At 43.5% G+C, this 24,937-nt stretch overlaps 1 protein-coding gene across 2 annotated transcripts in view; it reads left to right on the forward strand.

The window, feature by feature from the left end:
• Positions 1–24,937, forward strand: part of TTLL5 (tubulin tyrosine ligase like 5) — a 219,522-nt gene that overhangs the window by 169,880 nt on the left and 24,705 nt on the right. For both annotated transcript variants that reach the window (XM_080928217.1, XM_080928218.1), the window contains 2 exons: positions 3,519–3,733; positions 14,003–14,085. In XM_080928217.1, the coding sequence (XP_080784343.1) occupies positions 3,519–3,733; positions 14,003–14,085 (298 nt within the window). The remainder of the gene's footprint in view (positions 1–3,518; positions 3,734–14,002; positions 14,086–24,937) is intronic.

Below are 24,937 nucleotides of genomic sequence, written 5' to 3' on the forward strand. Positions count from 1 at the left end.
AACAATGGTTATCACTCCATTGTACACTGAGTATATAAGAATGTGGTCACCAAACCACAAGCCACAGAGAGCTTCTTACTGTCCTTGGGAAGAGAAACTGTAGGTCATGCCTGTTGTTTTGAGGCGAAGGAAGCTTGAATCTGTGTTGACTGAGAATCAGTTAAATCGGGATTACAATTAACTGCATGTAAAGGCTAACCTCTCTATAACCAGTAGCCAAGTTGGGTACATTAGAGGGTTTTCCCCATATAATTAGAAATCTTTGGAAATAGGCTCTTCCAGACACTGTGGTGCCATCAGAAATCCATGCTCCTCCTCTCGACTTGAGCAAACTTATTGACTATGTTCATTCCACCCTGTCCACCCCGGCAGGTTGTCCATGCTAGCGGGAAGAGGCAGGAAACCTGTGGTCTGTCTGCTCTGAAAGGGCTGTCCTAAAACCACACCCTACACACTGACTACAGCTCACTGGCCAGACTGTGCTACGTTATTATCTTTTAGGTAGACAAGGAATAGGGGGTATAGTTTTTTTGTTTTTTTTGTTTTTTTTTTTTTTTTTTAAGATAAGCACACATTATTGAAACAATCAGAATGTTACTAGACGGTGAGGAAAAAGTGACAATATCCGGGCCAGCTGAACCTTCCAAGGAAGAATCTCCACATTTGCTTCGTTTTGCCCTTTAAGGACATCAGTGTCACAGAGCCTTGTACAAAATTTTCATTTAGGAAAGTGAATTTCCTTTCATTTGGGATCTGCAGAGGATTTGTTCATACTTTTGACTGTGAGTTGGATTTAAATCACACACACTTTAGGTTATAAAATCTAGGAAAAGGTCCTACCCCAACATTATATCTATATGTAAATACATATCTTCTGTGTTCCTATTATTGTTACTAAAAAAAATCCGGTTGTACTTTTAAATTATTTATTTATTTATTCATTTATTTATTTATGTACATTGGTGTTTTGCCTATATGTATGTATGAGGGTGTCCAGTCCCCTGGAACTTGAATTACAGATAGTTGTGAACTGCCATGTGGTTGCTGGGAATCGAACCCATGTCCTAGGAGAACAGTCAGTGCTCTTAACTGCTGAGCCATCTCTCCAGCCCCAAGTTATTAATTTAAAAAAATGAATAGCTGATATATCACTGTGACTGTGCATGTACAAGTATGCATGTGTGTTCATTCTGTGTGCTGTAAGGCACTGCAGGTACAACAGATGGTTCCGTGAGTAGTGTTTGCTGCACAAGCATGAGGACCTGAGCTCCCCTTCCTTACTACCTCCGGAAAGCTAGCTGGCACCCAGAGTTGACCTCCAGCCTCTACATATGCATTTGTATGTGCAAGCACATACTCCTAAAGAACATTTAAATACAAACGATAAAAAAAAAAAATGATGATCAAACAAATCCAGCCATTTTCATTGTGCACCGTCCAGAAAAGAAGGAACCTGTTTTTAAATGGGTAATGTAATGGTAGAATGGCCTGGCTCTGATAAGAACCACACAAATACATGTTCATAAGTGTTCAGAAGAGGAGAAGATCATTTCTGCCAGAAAGAATTGAGTAAATATGATCTGAAAACCTAAACATATGTTTTCATTTTAAGAGTTTGCGTTCCCAGCTAGTGAGCATCATCACAAGACCAGAAAAATATGTTGGAAAAATGCATAACCAACTACCATTTGCAAAGGATTACAGATAGGTGAGCTTGTGTGTTCTTCAGTTCCCCCATAACTAAGGATGAGGTTTGTGAAGAAATGAGTGTATAATGAATGTGTGTGTGTGTGTGTGTGTGTGTGTGTGTGTGTGTGTGTGTGTGTGTGTGTGTGGTGCTTTGGCTAATGTTCAAGTACCTTTGTTGAATGGCTAGTGATCTGTGTGACCTTGATTTAACCTCCATCAGCCCAGCAATGTAGATACGGATGCCTACAAGAAATTTAAGCTCAGAGAGGTTGAGTAACTAGAGTCAATTGCGCAGTTAGTGAACATCAGACCAGCATTTGAGCTTAACCACAAATGAAGTAAAGACTACCTTTTTTCCTACAGTCCCTGGGTCTTTCTGTCTTTCACTGTGGCCCAATCTGAGCCTACAGCAAACAGATCGGCTTGAACCACTCAGGTCCCCTTCTCTGCCTTAGAAACCTCTGTTCCTAGTCAGGCCTCTCAGTCAGCACTTATTCCAAACAAGACCTCTCATCTCAGTCCATCTCACATCTCCCTAGCCAGAGTTTGGGACTCAGTTCCCAAAAATGGGATGCCTTAGAGTCATAGGGAAGAGTTGCTGTACACTTCCCCACATCCTCCCAAGCCATGTTTTAAATCTTTAAAAAAAAAAAAAAAAAAAAAGACAAAGTAATTGTGATAACGGCTGTGGATTCCACAGGTCCATGCATGTGCAGACGGCATGATGGCATGACCCCACTTTATATGTGTATCCACTGGCAGAAGTCAGTTACAGGGTATCCTTTTATTTAGAAGCACTCTATATTTTGTCAGTCATTATTTTCACTTTACAGTTAAAATTTTTCTAGTGCATGCCGACTGAAAGCAGTGTTTATACTATTGAGGACCAGTAACAAAAGCGCTTTCTACTAATGTAAATAAGACTCCACCTCAATGAATAAGATATAAGAACCATCAAGGATGATTTCGGCATCAACTACAAGTCTCTCCCTACAAAAGTGTGTGTGTGTGTGTGTGTGTGTGTGTGTGTGTGTGTGTCTGCATATGTGTGAGAGAGAGATGCACACGTACACACACACATACACATGCACGCACGTGGGAAAAGAAAATACTAGCTAAGCATCCATTTGGAAGAACTGCGCCTTTACTTGCAGCACTTACCATGCTGAGGTGGTGCTTTGGGTCTTTTGAGGACCCCCTCGTGCAGCAGTCACTGGAGTGGGTCATGTAGTTATCAGGTGACGTCTTCCTAGTAAGCTTAATTAAGTGTTGTCAAATGTCACATCTCATGTTAAACTTTTTAAACAGTGAAGTATTTTTGTGCTGACATTCTGAAACTAGCCCTCAGGCTGTTACATGACTTGGTGGCTCCTAGTTTCTGTTTGAGCCTCATTTCCTCTACTGCTTGCTCAAGGTGCCCAGGTCACATTGGCTTTTTTTACTTTCCTCCAAATGTAGACCTTCTCGAGCAGTTCAGAATACTGAAGTGGTCTTGTATCCCAGCTTTGTTTCCAGCCCGTTTCCTCGGAGCAGAAGGACATTGATTAAACACTCCCTGAACTGATCGTGAAGGGAACTAAGCCGAGAGAGTAAATGCTTTCTTCACTCATGTGCAGTAACTAACACACAGTGCCCAGGTGCCCCAATTTCCCGAGTCAGTGCTCTCAAAAGCATGTGGCAACTCTTGAGAGATCTCTCTCCTCTGAATCAGGATGTGTCCTGACAACCTCAGGGCACTTCCTCTTTCCGCCCTTTGGATTGCAGATCCGTTGCACACAGCCAGGAGTGATGACGGAGCTCTCCATCAATCACCTTCTTTCTTCTTACAGGCAATCTTTGGTAGCCAGACACTACCTAACTCCAGTTTATGGACAATGAATAATGGTCCAGGCTGCAGAATTTCAAGTGCCACAACTGGTGGCCAGAAGCCAAACATCTTGCCACAAAAAGTGGTGGCACCTTCAAATTCGTCTACCTTGGTCTCCAAGCCCCCATCCAATCACAAGCAAGTGCTGAGAAAGCCGGCATCCCAGAGGGCTTCCAAGTAAGTCATCTGTAGTGCTGCGCACAGTTGCCAGGGTTATATCACTTCTAAGCCTGCGGCACTCTTCAGAGAGCCTTCAAGACCATTTGAACTAAAATCCCAATACCTGATGAGGATCAGTGCCAAACTTGGGACTCAGCCATGGTTGCAAATTGAAATCACCTGGGGAGGAATTGAACTACACAGTGTCTGGACTCTGTCCTGTGGGAGGGGTAGCCACTGTGCTTTAAGGTTTTCCGGTAGTTGTGATGAGAGTCAGCTTTAAAGTTTGTTATTGCTAACCAACTCTGCTGGCCTCTGATAGGAGCCACAGATAGTGCACCAGGCAATGGTACTGAATTGTCAGCTTGGAGAAAGGAGGTAAGGAGTTCTTCCTGTATCCCCTCTTGCTCACTCTACAGATCAAATCCTTTCAATTTCGTGTCAAATTTAGCCCCCATTCCCTTCTTTTGTTCATTAGTGTTTAGGTATTAACTTGGCTGGTGTTAATCAAGGACCTGTGTGGCAATGGTATTTCTGATGCCCTTTGTAGGCCACCTATTTCATACTAAAAAAGCTATCCCCGTGCCTGAAACACACTGCCCTTCTCTGCCCCCAGCCCTTTAGTTAGGTAACTAAAACAGATTGGTGCGGGAGGGTGTTGCCTCTAGCAGTTTGCTCCAGTTTAAAGCCAGAGAACCTAAGAAAAGTGTGAGAGATTTGAGCCTTTCCTGCCGTGTGGGTACCTAGGCTGCTTACAGATTATTCTTACACATTTGTCCTTCACAAGCCCAAGTCTAGTCATCAGAATCTCAGAAAACTGCTATTGCCTTTTCCCCTTTGGAGAGTGAATCAAGTTGTGGATTTGAATGAAAACAATCCCCTGTGGCTCTTTCAACCATATTGCTGTCATTACTCATTTACTCAGTACCTGCTACATCAGCACTGCAGTACCACAGTGATCCCTGGAGCCTGAGTGAAGGGCAGCGGGAAGGCTGGGGTGAATGCTGGTGAGAAGGCAGACAGCAAACTGTGCCTCTCCTCTGCACCCAGAAAAGAGTCAGCTCCCAAGGAGTGGAGTCCTTGGATCCAGCCTACAGAACTCTCACCCTTGCAAGTTACTTAATCTCTTGGTCTTGGTTTCCTCCTCTGTAATAATGGGCAGTAATCACTTACTTCAGAAGTAAGTGGATAAACAGGAACTAAAGGACCTTAGTTATCCTTTGATGATTGTTTGAGGCACTCGCCACAGCTCTGAGGAGCTCACAGCTAACCATTTGAAAGCAAATGTTGAGTCTGGCGATAGGTTCCTTTTGGACTCTCCGGCGTGGGCCTGAGGCCCTGGGTGGTGCTAGTGAAGAATTGGACTTGGGTGACAGGGCTGGAATTTTTAAGGTACAGCTTGCTACCCTGAACTCAGTGCTGGCAGGGAAGCCCTGCAGAAGTCCCAAGATGGAATTGCAGTTCTTTGGGCAAATTCTGCTTTGCTGAATTTTTGTGGTTTCTCCTTTGTGACAGGCAGCAGTGTGGGAAAACCGGAAACAGCTCAGCATCAAAAATGCACAGAAGGGAGAAACCAAAGATTTCTTCAGAATTTAAGAAATGTAATCCAAGTATCAGAAGGCATGCTGTGAGGCATTGTTCCAGCAAATAGTTTCCAGTTTGGATTTAAAACTAGCATGAGTCTGTGGGGCTACATTAGCACTAATGAAGACCTTAACATCTTTCACATGTAAAAGGCCCAGTGTTATGGAGTTATGGAGGCCTCAGAGATGACATTTACTATTATTATTATTACTATTACTACTACTACTACTACTACTACTACTACTACTACTATTACTACTACTACTGAATGGTGTGAGAGAGAGGAAGAAGAGAGAGAAAGTGACCCTTATACACAGTGGCATACATGTAGGTCTGAGGACAACTTTAGGGAGCCGGTGTTTTCCTGCTGCCTTGGGTCCTAGGGCCCTGACTCAGATTGTTAGGCTTGCTCATCAAGGGTTTATGAATTGAGCCTCTTCTGACTTAAGAGAAAATAGTGTATTTTTGTTATTGTTTTTTCTGAACCAACTCAATAAATGACACTAAATTTTAGACTCATCAAAAAAAGAAGATAGGAGCTCGCAGACAGTCTGGAGGTGTCCGATGGCTTTGCCTATTGCTGGCATGCTTCCTTTATGTAGGCTTATGTCATTCTGCACTTGAAGACTACAGCAGACTGGAAACTATGCCCAATACAGCCCTGTGAGCTAAACTTTATATTTTATTTGGATCAGTGCAGTCATTTTTTAATCCACAAGAGTTTTTAATGGCTTCTAGAATCAAACTCTTGAACATCACTTGGTCATTTCCTGCTCTTCTGAGCAGTTCTAGCTCCTGACCAGCCTAACAACTTCCTCACATTTTTCTGACTCAGTTTCCTACGTTAAAACTGGAGTAATGACAAGAGCACATAGTGAAGGGATCATTAAGAAAAGTGAATTCAGGAGTGTTGAGCACAGGTACGGTGTGCACCGCACAGTGCATGCTAAATAAAGGTCTGTGTTATTATGATTGATAGAAGAAAGTCAAGAAATTTTGTATAATTTTTTTACTGTATTCCTGCAAGACGTGTTGCTTCATTTGCTCCCATCTTGCTATAGCCTTCCTTCCGGCTCAGCTCAGGTTAGCCACGTTTGTTCAGAGTGGTAGGACTGAGTCACGCTCAAGAATGCCACTGTTGCCCCAAGAGACACAGCTAATGAGAAGTTGTAATGAGCATTTTACATGCCGAGCCCTGTGCTTTTGGGTTGAACTTCAGGCTTCTCCCAGCACAGAGGTTGGCATGGGGCAGAGAGAGGCACTTTCCAAGAGCATCATCAAAGTTTCCACATCCTAGAGATTGAGGCTGGAAAACAATAGAACATAATGGGTGGAATGTCATTTGGATTTGGGGGAAAGGAGATTTGAAAATCAAAATATTGGGGTCCTGCTTTATTATAATAACATTCAAGTCACTTTCCCATCTATAAAACAAAACCACTACCCCTCCTGAATAATTAGCAAAATAGCTTGTTTTCTGTTGATACAGTTAAAACCTTCTTTATGAGTGCATTTGTGTTCTAGACTTGCCTCACATCTGTTTGTCTGGTCCCCGTCTTGGGTCAGCAGTTCTTGTTTTCATTCACAGATTCATATGCCTCATTCTACTCAGGTGTAAGTCATCAGCTCTGCGACGACAGTGGACTTTTCTCCCTTCTCCCTTACTTACTTTTAACCGTTTACATAGGGACGGTCACCTTTCATAATTCCCTCTATTGCTTGAAACACTTGATAAATTAGTGTCCATCTCACCTCTTCTTTCAAAAGCACTTACAGCATTTTTTCTAAGAAATAACTGAAGTAAAAGGGATGGTGGCTATGAACAACCAAGTCATTGGAACTATTTCTTCCTTGCGACCTTTGTTGTCAGAGCCAGAATCTCACATATTTCCCAGGAAATACAGAGAAAGAAAACCAAGATTAAAGTGCGCCAGGCAAACTAACAGGCTTGTGATGGGTTTGAATCAGATCAAAGTGGTTGTAACTTGGGCGAGTTCTCCTAAGAAAGCAAGCGGACCAAGGTGGCCATGTTGGCTCAGTGGTAGAGCATATGCTAAGCAGGTGTGTATCCCGAGGATCCTAGAGGAGAGAAATGAGAGAAGAGGGAAAGGCAAGAAAAGAGGAGTAGGGGAGAAGGAAAAACACAGAGTCTGAACTGAGTCCTTAAGTCACTTGGCCTCAGGTGACCTTAGTGGGAATTTTTACACTGCTCTATTATACCAGCACCTAGAACGGTGGTGTTTGTTAAAAACTTTGGTGTTAGGAGAAGATAATATCAAGAGCTAAGCAGCCCGGTCAAACCAGATATTAGCAAGGTGACCTGAGCATTTGCTGAGGTCAGCAGTGTGATGAAACATGATCAGAGATAAATGTCAGAAGAATAAATACAGAAAAACAAATATCCACTAAGACTCATGTATATGTGTTAATAGCATTTTCTTATGTGAGTCATTGCAGTGAGAAGATTCTAGAGCTGAGTGCTCAAGAGATGAAATGTCCAAACCTCCTTGTGGGTGTAGCCAGTGTTGTACTGTAGGCTAACATTGATCTTTCAGTCTTTTATTATATAGTGAAGAAGCATCCATCCTTATGTGGGGAGTTCTCAGTACATTTCTGAAAGTATACAATGTTCATGCTAGATGGTAAAGGAGTGGGGATGAGTGTAGGCTGCCAACACAGGAGGGCACACAGGTGGCCAAGCCAGAGCTGGTATTCTTACACCCAGAACCCTAACCACAGGCTTCCCAGTAAACCACTGACTTCAGAAGTCCCTACGAATCCTCTTGAATTGCCTGAGTACAGCAAATACAGATTAATCATCCTAAAATACCGCTTTTGGGAAATTCAAAGTAAGCACCTGAAACTCAGCCCCCCTTCATTCCATGCCAGTTTTACCACTTGAGCGACTGTTAGAGCACTTGAAAGGGTGAAGGATGGATGTCACTCTGAGGCATTCCTGCTAGGTTCTGCCCAGGAAGGCCAGACTGGAGAACAACATTGAAGGCTTTCACGGGGCTTCCTGTGGGAAATGAGTGGGAAGTTGGGATGCCTCCACACATCCCCTCACTCCAGGACAGAGCCTGGACAAGGCAGAGAGCAGTAGTCTAGTTACTGGATTCTCTTGTCTTCCCTTTGTGACCTGAGTAGTGGGTTCAGGGAGGCTTTAGAAGCCTGAAGCTTTGTTGTGTGCAGTGACAACAGAGAAACAGGGCCAAGTGTCTTCCTCAGTAAAAGTCATACTAGTTGTGTGTAGGTGAGGAGTGCGAGTCACAGAATGGTGGATCCTTTCTTCCCTGCCTGCTGTGGGTAAAATGGCAATATGATTGGAGATTTCCCTCCCTTGCTTTACATCTCTTAAGACGAACAAATATTGAAAGCTCCCCTGGGTCTGAGGATGGATTAAAAGGATTTATGGTAAAGATCTAGAGGCTTTGCCAACTCCTAAAATAAGCTCAAGTGTGAAAAAGAACAGCATTTTAGAAAACACTTTAGTTGTGTTCTTAACAGACTTCAAAAGTGAAGTTTATCGTGTGTTAAGTTAGCAAAGGTGTCAGAGAAAGCTGAAGCAGCAGGCCTGGCTGCACAGGAGCAAAGCGACCTGTGAAAACCCAGCAACTGCGTGACTTGAAGTGCAGGGAATTCCTAAAGCAAAGACGGCTGTCAGAAAAATTTCATAGAAAGTTTTTATAAAGGTTTAAAAAATTAGAAGAGAAATTCATCCTAACACAATGCCTTCCAGAAAGAGTTGTCATTATTGTAGGTACATTAGCTCTAAAGCAAGAACACACTGGGCTTTGAAGATTGGAATAGTCAAATTAATAGAGAAATAGCTTTTTCCCCAACATTTCAGTTCTGAAAAAGAAAAAAAAATTATCACCTGATGACTTTATAGTGAAATAACAAAATACCCAAATAATTTGGGAAATGTTAAGTATTATTTTAAGTAACTTGTATCAAAGCCATTTGATGACTATACTGAAAATAAGAATTGCATGTACCAAAAGTTATATTTAAAATGTGGTCAGAGGTACTCCAAGATAAATTCATAATCTACAATATTTTTTTTAAGGTACAGAAAGGTTTTTTAAAAATGAACCAAAATGTAGGTATCCTGGCTTGTCGTGGGTGCCAGCCCTGTTGCGTGCCCTGAGACCCCTTGAGTCAGGTCTTGCCTTTTCTTCTTTTTTTTTTTAAGATTTATTTATTATATCTAAGTAAACTGCAGCTGTCTTGAGACACACCAGAAGAGGGCATCAGATCTCATTACAGATGGTTGTGAGCCACCATGTCGTTGCTGGGATTTGAACTCAGGACCTCTGGAAGAGCAGTCAGTGTTCTTAACCACTGAGCCATCTCTCCAGCCCATGGTCTCACCTTTTCATTGTGGCTTTAATCTCTTGCCTTTCTGTATCTTTACCTCATGTCCTGTCCTCAACTTCTCAGCTAAATCTACCCACCACTTCCCTGTTCATTTCTCTTTTTTTTTAAACTACTGTATTGTGTGTGTGTGTGTGTGTGAGAGAGAGAGAGAGAGAGAGAGAGAGAGAGAGAGAGAGAGAGAGAGAGAGAGAGAGAATATGCAGGAGTTTGTACATACTCATTTTTGAGGGTCAAAGGACACATGGGAGTGACTTGTCCCTTGCACTTGGTGAGGCAACACCTGTCCTGATTCTGACTCTGCTGCTTTGCTGATTGATGCTCAGGCTAGCTGGCCTGTCAGCTTCTGTTCCCCTATTTTCACTCTGATTGTAGCTCTAAGGAGTAAGTGTTGGGCTTATAGATGCCTGCCATTGCATCCAGCTCTTTACATGAGTCCAGGGAACAAACTGGATCAGTCTAGGTGGATGGGCTTATGTGACACTGACAAGGCTTTTAAGAAGCATGTGTATGTACTTAACATTATAATCCAAATGTGTAAGTCAAAGCTTACAAAGAAAACTGCCAAACTGTCAATCATAATGGCTGGTTTATTTAAATATGCATGTCTTTTTTTTTTTTTTTAATTGGTTTTCTAGGACAGGATTTCTGTGTAGCCTTGGCTGTCCTGGAACTCACTTTGTAGATCAGGCTGGCCTCAAACTCATAGAGATCTGCCTGCCTCTGCCTCCTGAGTGCTGGGATCAAAGGCATGGAACACCCCACCCAGCTTTAGTGTATCTTTTTCATCATATAGTTGACCCATTTTCCTTGGTGGTTCTTTTGTTTACACACACCCCCATTTCCCCTCCCCACCTTGAAGCTCTTCTTTATTGAACTAATACCCCTATCAGTATCTCCAAATAACTACTGAAGGTTTGATAATTGAAGTGTAGAAATAGCAAATAATTCTTTTGCCCACCATACATAATAAAAATACATCTGATATACAATCTAAGGGGGGAAAGCTATGTACATTTTGAAGTAAAATGTCATAAGTATTTTCTGTTCTTATTTTTCTTTTATTTATTTATGCTTTCATTTATTTAGGTTCTTTTTTGTTTACTTGTTCATTTATTTATCTAGGTTTATTCTTTTTTATTATGTGTCTTTGTGTATACTCAAGGAAACCAGAAGACAGTGTTGGGTCTCCTGGAGCGAAAGTCCTCTATAAAAACAGTGCATATTCATAATAACTAGCCCAACTCTCCAGTCCCATATTTTATTATTTTAATGCTAATTGTGAGCCCCTAGATTGATTTTACAAGTCACATATGAGTCACAACTCAGCCTCTTAAAAAAAAACTTTAATATTTATAGATAGGTGACTGCTTCCAACAGAATTTGCATTTTTTAAAGATTTATTTATGTTATGTATGTGAGTACACTGTAGCTGTCTTCAGACACACCAGAAAAGGGCATCAGATCCCATTACAGATGGTTGTGAGCCACCATGTGGTTGCTGGGAATTGAACTCTGGACCTCTGGAAGAACAGTCAGTGCTCTTAACCTCTGAGTCATCTCTCCAGCCCCAGAAAGTACATTTTTAAAGTAAATGTGTATGTTCACAAAAGTTCAGCATATACTGTGCCACAAAGTATCAATGTCAAACAGTTTCAATTCTTTATCCATAATGAGCTTGTTGGAAATAATTGGAAAAAAAAATAGCTTTTGCAGTTTTTAAAGCCTGCTTGCCATTCCACACTTCCCAGACACAGAGGTTCAGCAGGAACCAGAGAGGCTAGCTGCCTCGTAGTCTAGCTTATACTGGCTTTAGTCTACAGTTCACAGACCACCTGCCTACGGGTGGTGCCACCACAGGGAGTAGTTGGCTCTCCTAAATCAATTAACAAGTTCGTGCCACAGTGAAAGACAGAAAGACCCAAGGACTGTAGGAAAAAAAGGTAGTCTTTACTTCATTTGTGGTTAGTCTCAAATGCTGGTCTGATGTTTACTAACTGGGCGATTAACTCTACTCACTTAACCTCTCTGAGCTTAAATTTCTTGTAGGCAGTCATATCTACATTGCTGGGCTGATGGAGGTTAAATCAAGGTCACACAGATCACTAGCCATTCAACAAAGGTACTTGAACATTAACCAAAGCACCACACACACACACACACACACACACACACACACACACTCGTGTGCGCGCCAATCTGATCCAGGCAACTCTTCAACTAAGGCTCCCGTCTCAAACGATTTGGGTTGCATCATGTTGATAGCTAACCAGGACAACTTCATCTTATGTTCTTAGGTAAATATCCCTGAAATAGATTTACTCCTAGGAACGTAGCATAGAATCATTTCAGGGCCAAGTTCAAAAAAACACCCTCAGCCCTAACTAACCATGTTTCAGAGTGGGTTGCTCAGAAATTGTGATGTGTTTTCCCAAGGAAATGATGTTAGCACAACAAAAACATGCTTACCCATAGCATGCCAAAGCAGTCATAACAGACCTAAACCATTTTGGATACTAGTGTTTCCATGGAAAATTTCACTCAACTTTTCTCCTCCCTCTGAATTGCTGTGGACACATTTCACCATCAAAGAGGAGTAGGGGCCCTATGGAAGAAACTGGAGAATCATAAGCCCCAACTTCAAGCCTGAAGTGCTTGGTGGTGGAGGGAGGATGGGGAGTGAGTGGAATTGGACAGAGGGGCCTGGAGATCTTGGAAGAACAGGATTGATCCTGTTACAATGAGTTGGCAGTTCCAGGCGGGGGGAAAAAAAGTTTAAGCGATTTGGAGGACCCAGAACGCCCTGGATCTAAGAGTCCGGGTCTCTCTTGTCTAGCAGCTCACTGCCTGTCTCTTGTGTTGACCCAGTGAGTGTGCCCGCTCTGCCTTCCTTCTCACTGTCACACACAGGCTTCTTTAATGAGACTGACTTTATTCCATGCTCTTCTGAATGCCGCTCAACTTATAGTAAACACAGCAGCTTTAACGTGTTATTTGTCTGTTTACATCCATTAAGGAAAAGGCCATGCTAGGTCCCCCAGTACTTCTTTTTCACCTAGACTGAATAGTTACCCTGTCCTTAATGGTCCCTGTAGCTTCTCAGGATAGTATCAGCCTGCTTCTGGCTCAGAGTCACTGAACAAATCTATTTCTTCCCCACTCCAGCCCAGCACCTATTTCTCAGAATGTTGTAACTCAACAGAAATGGGATTTTCCGAGAAGGCCATTCTTGACCTCTCTTTTCACCAGCGGACTCAGGCTTTCTGCCCCTTCTCCTACTCAGTCCTGCTTTGCCCCTTAGCATCAATCAGTTACACATCTACATCTTTTATACATCCACATTTGCCTTAAAACCCACTCAGCCCCATCATGAAATACAGGGCCTGCCTAGGGGTTTATGTGAATCAGTGAGTGGGAAAGCCACATTGGGGGAGGGGTTCCAAACACTGGCTTGAATGAGCAAACAAGAGCTGTAATCTCCCAGCTAGAACTTTTATATACCAACTAAAGTCAAGGTAGATGGCCCCAGCAAGTTAGGTGTGCTTATAGGCCTAGTGGGTCAGACTTCTTCCAAAGACACGCATTAAATATCTGATATAAGCAAAATGCATCGTTAGTAGTCTCTGTCTTCATAAAGCTTATGTTCCAGTCAAGATGACAAATAGGGTGTATCCATCTACATAAACTGATAATTATAACTTTGAAACTTATAATTTTCAAAGTGAGTGAGGCGAAAAATGAGAGAGCTCTGAGAGGGAGCTTAACATGATCTGTAGCCATCGTGCCAGAACGGACTCTCTAGACCTGCTGGGAACTTGTGCCCACGGGACTGAGGGGAGGGACCACGTAGTCTATGAGCTGCAGAATAAATGCTCAATAGCATTCCTGCCTGTGCTAGCCAGGCAGCTCAGTGCAGTACAGTCACAGATGTTCAGGGCCAGCAAAGGGTGATGGCGACCAAATCTGTTCCTCCTCCCTTCCCAGCTAAGAGCCATACGAGCCCTTAAAAAGCATGCTTTAGCTAAGTCAGAACCAGGACCTAAATCACTACTCACTGAGTTGTGAGCCACTGTGTGAGACAAGATCCTGAAGCTGGGAACAGACAAGATGTCAGTTTTAAAATACATAATATTCTAGGAGATGGATATAAACTGGTGAAATAAGTCATCTGTGGGAATACGACATCAACAAAGACAGGTTAAAGCGAGGGATCGTGTTCCATGAGAAGAAGCACCAAGAGCAAGAGGAAAAGCCACTGGAAATGTGTCCTTAGCTCTCTGTCAGCACCTTCTATCCACAGGTCTCACAGGCTCCTTTGTGTTTCAGAGGGTCCTCTGCAGAAGGGCAGCTGAACGGACTCCAGAGCAGCCTTAACCCTGCAGCCTTCATGCCCCTCGCCAACTCCGCAGGTCAGTGGACTGTAGGCCTTTTAGGGGCGGGGGGACAGCAAGGAAGGTGGCACCTGGAAGTTTTCTTTGTCTTGTTGAGAACTTCAGCTCAAAGAACAGATGTCCAGGCCTTGAAAGCTTTGGCATATAGGTATTTGATTATGTTTTTTCTTTAGAATGATAACAACTTCCTGGAGTTGGCATTTTTTTAAACAGATGGGGTAAATGCAATATCCTTATTGGCAGAACACTCTCAAAGTTGTAATGGTGAGTGCACACTTCCTGTGTCTGTGTTCACTGTCCGTGTAATGTTTCTGAATGGTGGGTCTCTCACTCTCACAACAGCTTGATGAGATCCCTCTCCTCCTCCTCTCCCATGAGGAAGCTTAGACCCAGCACATTAGCTGAACATGCATCCAGAGTTAGATGTCTGGACTTTGATGTAAGTCTTTATTAATGCTAAAGGTTGGTTGACAGGACCTGTAACCTCTCATTCTAGCTGCATACATGCAAGTGATATATCAGTAAACCAGAGACTCTTTGTATAGTAATTCTTAAACACGTGATTCAGAAAAATAAGTCATTTTAACTCAAGTCAGCAAATATTGACTACTAAGTCAGTGCAAGACAGATCACTTGGCCTCTGAGTTCTGCACAACATAGGGCAAACAAAATAGTCTCCATTTTGCTTAGGGAGCTGAGAGACTCAAGGCGATGGAACAGCCATGGGGGTGGCTAGAGGGGCATCTGTGGTTGATCCTGTACTGGGGGCATGGGGAGTGGCAGCAGATAACATTGGCATTGCTGTGTGGTGAGAGCTTTGCAGTACTCACTGTCAGGTGTGCAGATACAAGAACTGAGAGCTCCTGCCTCTTTATCGGATTGGGAGGTACTCCTAAAGTGTCGTGTCCACGTGACCACTAAACCCAAGGAGTGAGTCCACGGGCTTTCAGTGGTAGGACTGCTTTCTAGAGAAAGAAATATTGAAGCCAAGACTTGAAGCTAGGTAGCCTGCCAGAAGCAGGGAAACTGGGGCAGAAGGAGTACCAAGATATTTGCTTTTTCTGCAAACCCCATTCATCAGTATGGCTGGGGAGAGAGCGTGCGTAGGAGACGGCGAGAGAAAAATGAGCAAGTGTCTGGGCCAGGCTGAGTTGTGGGGGGAGCGTGCAGGGACTGTGGTAAGAGGTGGCAGTGACCCTGACAGTGACGGCAGATGCCCCGGGAATCATGGCTGGAGCATGAGAAGATTCCTATGTCTCACTGCTTTACCTGAGGGCTCACTGAAGCAGTATAAAGGAAGAACTCTTCCTACACCCGGCTTATTGGGCCATATTAGCATTCTACTAAGAGTATAAAAAGAACTTCTCCTTCAGTGTCAGAGCCCGAATTCAGAAGATATTTCATGGCTCTGTACTTGGGACCCTACCCCCATGCTAGAGCATGGCAGTGCTTGCTGGTCCTGAGGCAGGTAGTTTCTCTACCACTGAGAACACCCTAAGCTCTTTAGAACATGGCAGCTATTTTTAGGGAAGTAAAGCTCGCACCTGGAACTGTGATGGGGAGAGGTAGTGACTGAGAGTCATGGGCAGGTTTGAAGCCGCTCTGGGTCGCCCTTAGCACTCCCTCTCCACATGCCTTTAACCTAGAGATGTGTGCAAGATCTAGGAACTCCTACTACCTCCTATGCATGTCTAATTGGACCGTGTGGAGTTGAACTCTGTGTGCTGTCTAGCTGAGGGAATTAGAACTGTGAAGGATCAACTGGGTCATGATTGCAGCAGCCTAGTGGCCCTTGATGACATTATTTAGATGATCTTCTCAAAGCCTTACTGTATTTGGTATCAAGCAGTTATCTTCATTGTCCGTTTCCCCGCTTCCAGACACTCAGGGCTTGTGTCACCCACTGCCTCCAGCTCTACCTGTTGTTGGATTTTGTTGTCTGTGACTTTCCTGGTATTCTTGATGCTAAAGAGATGCTGACGTGCAGGAGCTAGTAAAAGCTGACACTTAGTTCCCAGCACATTGGTACTGGTAGCTGCTAACAAGTAACTGCCCTGCATGGCAGTGTGTTAGCCGTGCAGCTTGTAATTTCTGCAGCAGTTAGATGTAAACACTGTTCTAGTGTTTCAGAAGGATGCTCTGTGTGAAGGAAATAGGGCTACTTAAGCCCAGAAGGAGGAGGGATAGGGAGGGAAGGAAGGCAACCAAGAAAGAACACAGTAATGCCATATTATATCCTCAGCTGTCTTCCAAATACCTCTGGCCTCTGTCTTGTGCAGTAACCGGCCCTTAAATATAGCCTATGACTGTTTTCTCCCTCTTAACCCTTCTCTTTTATCTGGCTAACCCTACTTTAAGCTCTGTGACTTTGCAGGTAGCAAGGTAGTGGCTATCCCCACTCCTTGAGTTGCAAAACAGCTGAGCCCTTTACTGTCAGTGGTGGACTAATTGCCTTCTTCCTAATCTGTGCATTAGGTGAGATAGCAGCTCTCCTGCAGAGTGCCTGGAGGAAATGCTGCCTGAGTGTTATCTTCCTTGACTTCCCTGCCTCTGGCCTTATATCCAAGTTTGCAATGCAAGGAAGGGAAAGAGTCAGCAGGTTTGGAAACCTGAGAAGAAGGCTGGAGTGAGGGCCCTTGGCTGGAGGCCAAGCTCATTGGCTGCCTTCTTTATAACCATGGTGCTCCTTCTTGGGCTCTAAAGTGCAATGGTGAATTAAAACAGCAAAGAAGGCAAGCTGAGGTCAGCTACCAGTACCTTAGGAATCTGCAGCCACACTCTCCATCCTAACTTTTTGAAAAGCATGTTGTCCTGGAACACAGCCTCTTCTTGCCCCACATCCTTACTCTACTGAACTGTAGTTATAGATGAGACATTGCTATCTTAAAAATCAATGACTGATGTGATTTACAGGAAGTAAGAAGCATGTCCTGTTAAGTCCTTATGTCTCTAGCCCTAGTGAAATATGTAGTAGCTCCACGTGCTTTTCATGGGAGCAGCACAAAAGCACCCCAGGGTGACTGTGCCCACCCACTCCCCTGTGTCTTAAGATGAGAGAAATGAACTTACTTCTATATAAAGTAGCTCCAGCAGGGCTTACACCCTCAGGGCTGAGAATGGCCTGTTTTCATTATCGGATTATTAGTTTCATCACACATTATGTAGTTCCTGGCACTCCTTGGTGGGTCGAGCATAAGAAGTTAAGAATAAAATGAGCAATGTTCCTGGGGCAGCAGCCCTAGTGTCCGTGTTCTCCTTTCTTCCTTTCCTTTCCATTTTCCCCTTGCCTGGAGCTTTACCTTCTACTCCCAAACATTCCTCTCTGCAGGGCCAGGGGGTAAGATTTGAGGTGTTCTGCTCATCAGAAGCAGAAAAGAGACAGTGGAGTTGGTGTTAGTAGGAGGCTGGGTGACAACATCTGAGAACAATGATCCCCTTAACCCAGTATGGGAGTTTACCTCTTGTCCTTTGGGCCAAGATCAAATAAATGTTAAGTGGGGGTTTTTTTCTTCATTTTTTCAGGATCTTTGGAAGCTCCCCAAGTTATTTTCGCAAGATCCAAACCCTTACCCACACAGTCTGGAGCCCTTGCTACAGTTATAGGACAGAGAAAATCAAAATCGGTGAAGTCAGGGACAATTTAAGGTAATAGTAAGAGTAAGAGCGTGGTTTTGTCCTTATCACCTTCTGACTTTGTGCCGCAGCAAGGGACTTAGTAACTATGAAGAAAAACAGTGCAGTGCAGAGTCTGGGATATAGTTCAGTGGTACAACACACGCTTAGCACACACAACCCTGTGTCAGATCCCCAACACCAACAAAGAAAAAGGCAGTCCAGTAGGGACTTTATAAAACACAAGAAAGGACTACTTCAAACCTGGGTCAAAGTTGAGCTATGCCTAGTTAGTTTCTGTACTGTACTGACCTTCCAGAAGGTGGCGCTGTGGCAGTAAGAACTTTCTCTGCTGTTATTAGAGGCTTTTGTTTAAACATACGGGGGTCTCTTGGAGCAATTAATTAAACATGAAAGCCATAACCAGGGCTCACTGTGTATGGGAAAAGGAGATGCTGTTAAGATCCAGTTGTCTCAAAGGAGACCAGCTATTTATTATCAGGACAAACTTATAGACTAGGGGTAGGGCTTTGAGATACTGAGGAGGAAAGAGAACCAAAATATTTTTGGAAAGGCTTTGACGGCGTTGATAATTTGGTGACATCAAGAGTACAGTTGTTATAAGGTTTTACTTGTTACAGGTTTTCAATCATCACACAGCTGTTAGTTGGCAACAAAACAAACCATACCCCATCCTCCATCCCACCCCCACCCCCGTGGTAGGCCATGCAATTAAGGACTTGCTGGGCTTGGTCTGGTGAAACTGTCCTCACTTCACTAATGTTGCTCTGAGTGTTATGTTCCAGCTATAGCCTTCAGAAGTTACCAGAAATGTCTCTGAAACCTCAAGACTGTAATTATTCCTTTCTTCTTCTCTCAGTCTCACATACTCAGCATTAATGGCACACCTCCTATGAGCCTAATATTCTTCTTACCTCTGGGGGAATATTTATAAACTTCTTTGAGAAGCATTATTCATTAAAATACCCCAGGAGAGCAAAGGAGAAAGGAAAGTTATTTACCCACCACGGGGTTCATTTACATTGGATCAGAAAGCTTCAAATATCTTTCCCCAGCTCATTTAAACTCTCTCCAGAAAGGAATGAGAGGAGAGACTGGAACACCAAATCCATGGCTTGGTCATCTATCAAAATGCACCAGAGAAAACGAAAACGCCCAGAATTCTGGTGCCACTCAACCAATAGCATTTTACTGCTGACACAAAGCATGTTGTCCTATGATAAACAACTTGTAAAGTATAGAAAGCTGAGCAAAAAGGTCAAAATGTCCCTTAGTATCCTGGCATCCAGAAGGGTGAATATTACGGCCAGCTCCAAACCAAACTGATGGCCTGCCAAGGAGTACTGGCGTCCCTCCGTTTCCAGGTCTGTAAGACTTGGACCTGCCATGCTGTATCACTTTCCTTGAGCCTCTCTCCTGGTATCCCCTGCAGTCCTCTCCGAATCAGCTTTTGGCAATGTAGGTTTGTCAGCAACGCAGCCCTGAGAAAACTCATCTCTTCACCTGGAATTCCGGAAAAAAACTGTCCTGCTGAACTGGAGCTCACCATCCTCTGGGGACAGCTGTGGTAAAGAGACAGCATGCCAAGGTCGCATGGACATGGGCCCAGAGTCAGTCATGGTCTCAGAACCAGCCTCCTATGAGCAGTACAGCTGCAGAGAAGAATCGCCAAGCAGGCCACCAGCCCGGTATCTGCAAAAACTCACTTTGGTTCGTACCACCTTCTGCAGTGGGCTGTCTTCCTTGAACAAAGAAGTACCTTACGTGGTGAGGAGGCCACAGCTCGTTCCCCAGCAGTCTTGTGAACGTGTGGGGAGCAGAGGTCTCTGCAGCCACAGTTGCTAATGAGCAGCATCACCGGTTGCAACAGTCCCAGAAGCCTTATTTATGCAGGTTGGAGAGACAGACATAATAGACTAAAGAAGATGCTCTGTGTTTGCAAAATACATTATATAATGCTGAGAAAATACCAGCTGCCCTCTTCAAGGAATCTATGCACTGGGTATCGGGAACAGAAGCCCATCTTAGACACCCCACCCCCAGGGCTGCCCTAGAGTAGTTATAATCCCAGACATTGCTGTTACTTGTCTTCCTATAGTCTACTTTTACCAGTATAGTATAAATCTATTTATTATGTTAACTGTATTTTCTTTATTCTCAGTGTTCTGATATTTGGGATTCCTACAAACCAGGAAAGTGATCACCTCATTCAGTCCTGAATATAACCCCAACTTGTCCCAGAACATGCCTTTTATATGTAAACCAACCGGTCCCAAGTTCGTATCCCCAAGCAACTCTTTTTATCAAACTCACCCACACCAATCCATCCGAAGACTTTCCTCTGCCCAGTTATTTCTAAACTAGCTCCCAAGCATTTACTGAGTACCTCAGAGTTCGAAAGCCCACTAGAAATGAAATAAACCATGTCCTTGATAAGCCTTCTCTTTGCCCAGGACACCAGTGAAGGTGCTTGCCTAGACTTTCCTCTCACCCATCTGTAGACTGACAAGCATTAGTTTGGTGGTGGTAGTGGTGGTGGTTTTCCTGACCAGAGGTTGTGTTGCACACTGTCACCCGCCTCTCCACGATCTGAAGTCTCCTCCCATGCTCCTCCCTCTTCCTCCCATAGCCACACCAACTTCTCCATACCATGGCCAGCAAGCACATTCAGTAAGAAGAATTTCACTAATTTGCATCAGCGGGAACCAACAAAAGTTATTTCTTGGGGTCCTGTCACCCAGTTCTATGCCTCTAATAGGTCTCATCACACAGTGGTACTTATGCAGGGTATTCTGATCTGGCTGTAGCCACGCAGAAGGATGCAGCCTCTACTAGCCAGCAGACTGGCCTCGCTGCCAGCCCGTGAAACTTCATGCATCCCTGTCCAGAGGCTGCTGGTGTTGCAGTTAGTAATTCTTTCTGCATAAGGAAAGTCTAGCTGAACTCCCTGGTTGGGAGTTAGAGAGGATAGTTGGCTTTCAATTTAGGGAAAATGGGAGGGTACGTGTAAGAGCCCACCCAAAGGGGATTGGCTTGCTTGAAAGATAGCCAAGGAACTCTTTCTGAAATGGATTAAGAAATAAGCTACTGGGAAAGATAACATCTGAAAATCGATCCCGTCTCTTGCAATGCTGGCCAGATCCCAAGAGAAGAGTGATGCTTCTTCAACAGTTAACAATTACTACCTTGTTATAGAGACGAGGGAGTTGATGGCCTCAGTCTCAGGCTATATTACTGAAGCACACACTGCTCTTGGAAAAAATGTCATTAGACTTGTACCTACAGTTGCATTTTGTAGCAACGTTGTGTGGTCCTGTGTAACCTCCATTTGGTTTGGGTGGAAGAAGATCCAGATCATTCTTGTATCCCTGAACTAGTAAAAAGTGCAGAGTCTCTCTGCAGATCACTCCCTGTTAGCAATCCAGCCTCCAGTCACACAGCCAGTGAACCCACATACCCTGCTACCAGTCTTAATGGGATGCTTGTTTATAGCCACATACTTCAGCTTTACCAACCTTGTATCCTTAGGACACAATTGTTCCTAAATGTTCTACAAAAAGAAAATGGCATGTTAAGCCATGCCTGTCTTTGGAAAAAGCAAGCTTTACTTGTGGATGATTTACAGTTGTGCTTACCTGACCTGCAGAGTTGGCACTGGGTCCAGGGAGTGTAGGTGTTAACTGCAGGGCTTGGGAAATGATGAAGTAGATTGCCCTGTTGACATGACTGGTGTTGATATTTATCCTTTAGTCTTTCCCTCCTGTCCTCAGGGTGAAAAGCATCACTAGTTAGACTAAAGCAAGCATCGCTTAGACTTGTGTTCCCGCCTTCTGAGTGTGGATATTCCAGTCACCTGCATAGCAAGGGCTCTCTGCTCTTAACCTGGTCCAGCTAATCTATACCTGACACCAGAGGGGAGTAGCCTGAATGGATGAAATGTTCCTTTAGCTACACCAGTAAAACATAACCTGTAAGCCCACCACAAAATAGAGATGTAGGTAGGAAAGCCAACTTTTTTCCTCAGGTGATAAGAAAAGTCAGTTGGTAGTAAGTCACTGTAATGCTTTTATTTATTAGTCTCTTGTTATTAAGTACAAGGTTTGCTTTGTTTTTTTAATTTTTGTACTGAAATATTTGAGGTTTTTCGTCCCCTTCCCCACTTCCTATTTGCTTCCTATTTGCCATGGAAATTCAAGAATAGAAGCCAAGCCCAAATGTAGATATTTTAAGTTTTTGTTTGTTTGTTTGTTTGTTTGTTCTCATAATTGAACTCAAGGCTGTATTGGCTAATGAACGATTCATAGTTTTTAACCAGATGTCATAATATGAAATTTTCAAAACTACTGCTCTTAGAAGATTCTCCTCTGGTCTTTTATTTTACATTTGTTTGTCCTTCTTTCTATTATGCATGTGTGCAAAGAATTGTCTCTCTTTTATGCAGACTTTTAGTCATTAAGAAGAGAGACGCCCCAAGATCTAGGGAAGTGGTTCAGTGGTCAGACGCCTTCTGTGACAGCGTGAGACCCGAATTCCAGTACCCAGAGCCCACATCAAGCCAGGCATAATAGTGCAGAGCTGCAATCACAGTTATTCTACGGCAAAGTGGGAGGTAGAAACAGGGAACTCTGAAGAAACTCGGGGAGCTAGCATGCCTGGTGTATTCATTAGCCCACAATAAAGAGTCTATTTCAAGTGAGCACAAGATGTAGTTCACACACATCCTATGCACACACATCATATAGACAAAAGGAGAAAAGCCCCCAGTGTGCTCTGAGAAGGGACAGTCTTCTTAGGTACCAGGCTCATGAAAAGGCCACCTGCCTGTGCATCTGTGGACTCCAGACACAGGTCTCTGACCTCTCAGACCCTCGGCATAGGAGAAGGCAAATGTATGCATATATACATAGCAATAAGAAGGGCAAACAGGTACAGGTAAAGGTTGAGAAGAGTCTTATTTCTAAGAAAAGTTTTTTCAGAATTCCATATTATAATATCTGGTTAAAAACTACAAATGTTATTACCAAGTACGATTTGCAGGATGTCAGCATTGGGGAACTCCTGGCCCACCTGGTATTGGGCACCATTTTGCATCCACTCTTTAAAAAAATACATGATCAGAACTCTTCCGTGCATTCATCAGCAGATGTGCACTGGTAGCCAGAGTGCACGCTCCTCTCTGGCAACAGCCTTCCAGTCACATGCCAGCATGAGCCAGTATAACCTAGTTAGCAGTCAAAGATACCAGTTTATACATGGCTCCCATCTTCTTTCAGATGAGATTATAACTAAGCAGGTATAACATAAACTTCACTTCCAATGTGAAGTCTCAAAATACAATGCAAAAAAGCATGAAATAGGAAGGGAAACCCAAGTCAAGACGTGAGAAAAATTCACCTTTAAAAAAAAAAAAATGAGAGGTCAGATAAATGATAGTTGAGGTAAAACTTGGTCCTGAGTGCTGTGTCGTCCAGAGAAGGAAACATGATGATAGAACTTGGAGTTCTTGTCACCTGAAAAGGGTGCTCAGTCAACGGAGCCCAATCCTGCATGAGGCTCTGGGGTTTTCCCAGCACTGCCCCACAGCACCCCCTACGCACAAAAACTACAGGAGGGTGAAAATCAAGTTTTTTCCTACATCTTATTTCAAAGTAACCATTTAGCATGGTTTATGTAGAGTTCACTGAAGTAATACTACTTACTCCTAGCCAGCTAGCCCAGAAACGGGTTTCACTTGGCAACTTTCTGACACGGTGTACATGCAGGAAAAATATTATGGTGCATGTCTGTAAAGATGGCATCATGACAGGATAAAGCCAGCAGTGAGATAATGACTGCCTAGAGGGCTGTGTGGATTGCATGTGACTTAGACCATCCTAAACATAGCTTCTCTCAGAGCTATATACACTCATGTAGGGGCTCAGATATCCGGCTTTCCTCTCGATGCATGAGATGCACCACATGGTTGGAAAGCAGGCAACATAAGTGCTGGCTCCACGTCCTGCAGCCTGTGTTCTGGGCCTCTGTGCATAAATGGGTTCTGCTGTGTGGATGCCATGTCCTCCTTTGGTGCTCTCTCCTCTCCCCTTTCCTTTCTCCTTCCTCTGTCCCTCTCCATGTCTGGCCTGTGGCAACTTCCCTCCTGCCCGAGCCTGTCCTGTTTCCACCCCTGATCTGACTTAGTGTTTCTGGGTCTGCTGTGGCAGAGCTGAGTGCTGCTCCCACACTCTTGCCTTCACGGATTACTTTGAGTCTCTAGAAGGTAGGAATCGGGTCCAGTCTGAAATCCCAGCACAGTATCAGAGCACAGCAGAAGTTTGAGAGATCCTGCTGAGGACATGAATGGGTAAATGCTGTTCTTCTTCCTTGGTTTATTTTGCTAATATTTGGATGTCTGTGTACATTTGTAAACCCTTCCCTCCTGAGGGAACCAGTTAAACTTTGCTTCCTCCAGTAAGCCTTATATGTAAAATTGCATTTCTCTTGTCAGTTTTTGGTCCCTTGGGACCTAACAGTTCATCATCAAGCTTAACAGTTCTCTATATTTTGTCATCTCTTGTCACTCCCTGGTTCTTTGTATCTTCAGTAAGACCATAAACTGAAGGTAGAATTTGACTCCCAGTATCAGGGATTCAGGAGATCACCCAAAATGCTTCAATGCCTTGAAATATGAGATCTAAAATAAATAATATATAACCACATACATAAATTTTCTTCTGGAGAATAATTCTGTTTTTCATCCTTGAAGTGAATTAAATAATCTCAGGAGACAAATGTAATGGAAAATTCATAAATGATACATTTCATTATTAAACAATCTTCAAAATTAGATGTGCCATCTCTTGTAGCACTATAAAACTATTTCATATAAAGTAGCCACTGATGGCTACTCTGACCTGCTTACCCGACCTAACTATGAACCTGCTTATTATGATGCTATTTCCTCATGAGGACCTTGACTGCAGGCCACACACACCACTCACCTTACTGTAGGAAGGCAACGTCACAGTGAGGCTCAGTCTGTTTGAGATACATTGTCCTCCAATTGCTTTCCTCTTCTACACGCCTTAGAGTCCTTTCAGGGTTTTATCACTTTACTGGGATGAGATTTTCTTCTGAACATGAAAGTTAGGTAGGTAGGTAGGTAGGTAGGTAGGTAGGTAGGTAGGTAGGTTGTGTGTGTGTGTGTGTGTGTGTGTGTGTGTGTGTGTGTGTGTGTGTGTGTCCTTTAAGATTATAT

This window comes from Micromys minutus (assembly GCF_963924665.1).
Source record: "Micromys minutus genome assembly, chromosome: 1".
Lineage (NCBI taxonomy): Eukaryota > Metazoa > Chordata > Mammalia > Rodentia > Muridae > Micromys > Micromys minutus.